This window comes from Bos javanicus, chromosome 15 (genome assembly GCF_032452875.1).
Source record: "Bos javanicus breed banteng chromosome 15, ARS-OSU_banteng_1.0, whole genome shotgun sequence".
Taxonomy (NCBI): domain Eukaryota; kingdom Metazoa; phylum Chordata; class Mammalia; order Artiodactyla; family Bovidae; genus Bos; species Bos javanicus.
This window is the reverse complement of record NC_083882.1, coordinates 18,243,885-18,249,959: the sequence shown is the minus strand read 5'-3', so window position 1 is coordinate 18,249,959 and position 6,075 is coordinate 18,243,885. Positions and strand designations below refer to the sequence as shown.

Genomic DNA, 6,075 nt, shown 5'->3' with positions numbered 1-6,075 from the left:
TTCTCTAGTCTTCCCCATTCTGTTGTTTTCCTCTATTTATTTGCATTGATCGCTGAGGAAGTCTTTTTTATCTCTCCTCGGTATTCTTTGGAACTCTGCATTCAGATGCTTATATCAGCTTCAGCATCGGTCATTCCAATGAATATTCAGGACTGATTTCCTTTAGGATTAACTGGTTTGATCTCTTTGCAGTCCAAGGGACTCTCAAGAGTTTCCTCCAGCACCATATTTCAAAAGCATCAATTCTTCAGTGCTCAACCTCGTTTATAGTCCAACTCTCACATCCATACATGAGTACTGGAAAAAACTATAGCTTTGACTATACAGACCTTTGTTGAAAAAGTTATGTCTCCGCTTTTTAATATGCTATCTAGGTTTGTCATAGCTTTCCTTCCAAGAAGCAACGTCTTTTAATTTCATGGCTGCAGTTACCATCTTCAGTGATTTGGGGGCCCAAGAAAATAAAGACTAGAAAGTTCCGAAGTCAAGTAGCTTAACTGTCCTCTGAAATGAGAAGGATGTGTTGAGAAGTGGGCAGGGGTGCTGCTGAATGTTGTGGTCTGATCACTTGGGAGGGCTTTGAGACACTAAAGGTCATGTGTAAACATGGAATAATAAATTCCCTGGAAGTCCAGTGGTTAGGGCTCAGCACTTTCACTTCCCTGGATCCAGGGTTCAGTCCCTGGTTGGGAAGCTAAGATCCTGCAAGTGGTGTGGCATGGCCAAAAAAAGAGAAAAAAAGTGAGACAGTAATAAATAAGGTATGGATAAGTTGACAGCAGTCAGTACTGGTTAGAAGCAGGTACTTGTAGTATCGTAGTCTGTAAGAATGACAGGAGTGACTACGTGTTAGAGGGGTAGTAATGGCAAAATAGAAGGGACTAATGCAAAGTATGTGGACGGGATGTGATGATTGCTGCTTAATGCTTTTCAAAATGCAAGTCTGGGCAGGATGGCCTCTGACTTCCCTCTTGATTATTTTATAAGATGACAGTATCATAGCCCTAAGCAGGAACCTGACTTGCAACCATTACAGTTCATTGCCTTTAACCCCAAGTTAGCCATTCTGCAGCTGTCTTGCACACCGCTTTCTTAGGAGTACAGAGTCTCTAACATTTGTGCTTCACAGAGGACCCTGGATAAAGAGCAACTGTGGAGTCATAAGAAATTCTTTCCAAAGCAGCAGAATTTCCCAAGCTTGGAGCCCAACAAGAAGCCTGGCTTTTTCTTCAGAAGTTTGTCAACCTGACCCTTTGATGAAATTTGTCATTAGGTTCTTCTGACTCCCCTTCCTGCTTTATTTACCTCTGTCCAGGGCAGTCTCCCTCTGGATTAAACATCTCTCATTTCCAAACAGTTCTAGGGTCTTCCTCAAATGGAAAAAATGATCTGCTTTAAAAAAAAAAAAAAAGTCAAAACTGATGATTTAACTAAGAACTTAGAGCAGCATTTTCATTTGAAAGAAGACTAAGTAGATAAGGACAGGAGAGAAGGAAAAAGAAACAATAGCAGAATTTCAGTTCTGACATTCTGGAAGTATGGGTCAGACACATTTGTGCTTTGGATAACTTTTCCTATTAAGTTCAAATCACACTTTCCCTTACTACTGAGCATTAGCCACGCCCTCATCACAGGCTTTTGTGATTTTGTGTTTAAAGAATTGCATTATCTAAGACCATTACATTTAGCAATTTCTTTTCTCCATGTAAGCTTTTCTTCTTGACCACTGGATGGGCAAATAAGGACCCAAATGGCAACCCACTCTCGTAATCTTGCCTGAAAAATTCCAAGGATAGCGGAGCCTGGTGGGCTCTAGTCCATGGGACTGCAAAGAGTTGAACATGACTAAGCAACCAAGAACTGCTGCTGACATCTGTTATAGGACCTGTTGCGTAAACATTGCTCAATAAACATCTGATTGTTAACAAATAAATGAATGAGTAAACAGAACTAGAGTGTTCTAGTTTCTCCATGTCATTAAAATTATCTATCAATCAGTTGCATTATCAGGTCAGGTTTGCACAATGCTCAGCCCACAATGTCCTCAGCAACTTGATTATTTCAACTACTAGGAAAAACTTTAAGACTGTCATCGTGTTTAGATGATTACAGTCAAAATACATACATACATGGTAGGGTAGTGAAAAGGAAACTTGAACTAGAGCCAATTTTCCCCTGGACTTACAGGTTATGCAACTCCTCCACCAGGTAAAGTTTAACCCATCACATGAGTTTGCACTTCATGTGAAGAAATTTAAAGCCTGTGTATTTTTGTTTTATTTCAGCAAACTCCAGAAGACAAAGAGGGATATCAGATGGCTTCAAGGAGTGACTGGTGAATGGTTTGAAGAAATTCAAAGGAAAAAGTTTTGTAATGAAACAGATGTTAGCCAAATGTTAAAACAACCGCTTACACATAGGCTGAGAAAGGGGATGGCAGAAAATGGTGAGACTTTATGGCTCTTCATTGTAGATAAAGGTTCAGTGGATCTCCAATTTAACCAATCTGTGTTTAGGACTATTTTTAAATCATAAGGGACAAAAGTACACAATAAAAAGAGTGAACTGAAAAGGTACTGTGATGTCTTGGTGGGGGCGGATGTTTTTATAGTCATGCAAGACAGCACTGTGGTTAACACAGGCATCAATATCAAAAAGGGCTGGATTCAAATATCCTCTCTCTCTCCTCTCGATTCTATCAGAATTCATGTGACTCTCTGTAAGCCTCAATTTTCACATCTTTAAATGGGTATGATCATCATATGGTGGTTATTGAGAATTAAATAAAATAATATGTATAAAGTACTGAGTCCTAACATGGTAGCATTTAAATAAATGGAATGATGGTGCAGAAGGAGGGGGAGACAAAGGAGGGGAGGCAAAGGAGAACAGAGAATGAGGAGAACAGGTGGTAGAGACGCTTCCACCCTTCTGGTACTTTGGTAACTTAAACCCCATAAATGAGCTCAAACAAATGTCTTCCATAGACATTCTAACACTGTAACTACCAGCATGTCAACATGTCTAAAGTACTACAGTATGATGGACTTGATATATGTAGCTCTGGAGAAAAGGAAAGATATATCCATCTGAATGAGGAGTTCCAAAGAATAGCAAGCAGAGATAAGAAAGGCTTCCTAAGTTATCAATGAAAAGAAATAGAGGAAAACAATACAATGAGAAAGACTGGAGATCTCTTTAAAAAACTTAGAGATACCAAAGGAAGATTTAATGCAAAGATGGGCACAATAGGACGTCCCTGGTGGTCCAGTGGTTAAAAATCTTCCTGTCTGTGCAGGGGACGCAGGTTCGATCGCTGGTCCAGGAAGACTCCGTACGCAGCAAGGCATCTAAAGCCCATGCACCACAACTACTGAGCCCACGTGCTGCAGCTACTGAAGCCTGATCACCCAAGAGCCTGTGCTCTGCAAGAGAAGCCACCGCAGTGAGAAACTCGCGCGCCACCACGAGAGAGCAGCCCCTGCTCACCACAGCAAGAAAAGAGTCCAAGCACCAACGAAGACCCAGCACAGCCAGAAATAAACAAACACTTAAAAAAAAAAAAGATGGGCACAATAAAGGACAGAAACAGTATGGACCTAACAGAAGCAAAAGATATTAAGAAGAGGTGGCAAGAATACACAGAAGAACTGTATAAAAAAGATCTTCATGACCAGATAACCACGATCTTGTGATCACTCACCTAGAGCCAGACATCCTGGAATGTGAAGTCAAGTGGGCCTTAGGAAGCATCACTATGAACAAAGCTAGTGGAGGTGATGGAATTCCAGCTGAACTATTTCAAATCCTAAAAGATGATGCTATTAAAGTGCTTCACTCAATATGCCAGCAAATTTGGAAAACTCAACAGTGGCCACAGGACTGGAAAAGGTCAGTTTTCATTCCAATTCCAAAGAAAGGCAATGCCAACGAATGTTCAAACTACAACACAATTGCACTCATGTCACACACTAGCAAAGTAATGCTGAAAATTCTCCAAATTAGGCTTTAACAGTATGTGAACCGAGAACTTCCAGATGTTCAAGCTGGATTTAGAAAAGGTAGAGGAACCAGAGATCAAATTGCCAACATCCGCTGTATCATTGAAAAAGCAAGAGAATTCCAGAAAAACATCTGCTTCATTAACTATGCTAAAGCCTTTGATTGTGTGGATCACAACCAATTGTGGAAAATTCTGAAAGAGATGGGAATACCAGACCACCTGACCTGCCTCTTGAGAAATCTGTATGTAGGTCAAGAAGCAACAGTTAGAACCAGACATGGAACAACACACTGGTTCCAAATTGGGAAAGGAGTACGTCAAGGCTGTATATTGTCACCCTGCTTATTTCACATATATGCAAAGTACATCATGTGAAATGCTGGGCTGGATGAATCACGAGCTAGAATCAAGATTTCTAGGAGAAATATCAATAACCTCAGATATGCAGATGACACCACCCATATGGCAGAAAGCAAAGAGCCTCTTGATGAACGTGAAAGAGGAGAGTGAAAAAGCTGGCTTAAAACTCAACATTCAAAAAACAAAGATCATGGCTTGTGGTCTCATCACTTCATGGCAAATAGGTGGAGAAACAATGGAAACAGTGACAGACTTAATTTTCTTGTGCTCCAAATCACTGTAGATGGTGACTGCAGCCATGAAATTAAAAGACGCTTACTCCTTGGAAGAAAAGCTATGACCAACCTAGATAGCATATTAAAAAGCAAAGACATTACTTTGCTGACAAAGGTCCCTCTAGTCAAAGCTATGGTTTTTCCCGTAGTCATGTATGGATGTGAGAGTTGGACCATAAAGAAAGCTGAGCACTGAAGTATTGATGTTTTTGAACTGTGGTGTTAGAGGAGACTCTTGAGAGTCCCTTGGACTGCAAGGAGATCCAACCAGTCCATTCTAAAGGAAATCAGTCCTGAATATTCATTGGAAGGACTGATGCCGAAGCTGCAGGTCCAATAGTTTGGCCACCTGATGAGAAGAACTGACACGTTAGAAAACCCCCTGATGCTGGGAAAGATTGAAGGCAGGAGGAGAAGGGGACGACAGAGGATGAGATGGTTGGATGGCATCACTGACTTGATGGATGTGAGTCTGAGCAAGCTCCAGGAGTTGGTGATGGACAGGGAAACCTGGCGTGCTGCAGTCCGTGGGGTCTCAAAGAATTGGACACAACTAAGCGGCTGAACTGACTGAGCTGAGCTCTTGCCTTAGAATTTTTAGTACTCATAAATAATACTATATATTATCTGTACATATATTATACATATTTATGTTACATGCTTACCCACATATAAAGCATATATGTAGCAAATACATATACACAGATATAGATTTTTGATGGGAATAAGAAATACTCTGAAGGGTCTAATATGCTTTTCCTTTACTTTCTTTGATATGAAAAGTTATGTAGTGTCTCACGATGGTTTTAAAGCACCAAAATAAAGATTTCTAAAGGACATGTTAGTTAAGAGTGGCATGAGAATTGAATGAGGTCCCTAACAAAGTTTTGGTTTTGCTTTGCCATGGGGAAGATACATTGAGAAAGCCTTGAAGCTGGAATAGGGGGAGGGACGTTCTATAGAACTGCAGTCCACAATACATATCGAAAGACTCCCTACTTTTTGTGAGGTTTTTTTCCCAATGAGCAGAACCGTCCATGGCACAGGAGTGCCCCTAGTTCCTGAGGTTCATATAGAGATGAACTCCCCACCCCCAGTTCATATAGGGATGCCTGCATTTCTAGACTGCGTGGTGGGGGGGAGGCGGTGAAAAGAGATTAGTTCTCCAATATATTTACCTGAAAATATTTTAGTCATGCAAAATTTTTATAATTTTCATTTAGATCCTGTGGAATTACAAACATCAAGATCTAAAAATATATTCAGTCAAAGAAACCCAACATCCATTCCCTCTCGGCTGAGCTTCAGATCATCATTTGCTTCCTTGTTCTCATTCAGAAAATCCAGAAAGGAGACTTCAAAGCTTCAATCGCTGGGACAGACAGGGTGAGTAAACTCAGATCATGTGACAGCTCATTAGTTACCGGATCCCAGAGG

The 6,075-nt window shown here is 40.7% G+C and overlaps 1 protein-coding gene across 2 annotated transcripts in view; it reads left to right on the top strand.

The window, feature by feature from the left end:
* Positions 1-2,287: 2,287 nt before the first annotated feature.
* The window catches only part of EXPH5 (exophilin 5), a 38,357-nt gene continuing 34,569 nt past the window's right edge, over positions 2,288-6,075 (top strand). Inside the window, exons 1-2 of one of the 2 annotated variants that reach the window (XM_061440232.1) lie at positions 2,288-2,446; positions 5,862-6,024. In XM_061440232.1, the coding sequence (XP_061296216.1) occupies positions 2,395-2,446; positions 5,862-6,024 (215 nt within the window). In that variant the 5' untranslated portion in view covers positions 2,288-2,394. Of the gene's footprint in view, positions 2,447-5,806; positions 6,025-6,075 lie in introns of those variants that run through there. The other variant, XM_061440229.1, reaches the window with a different exon arrangement.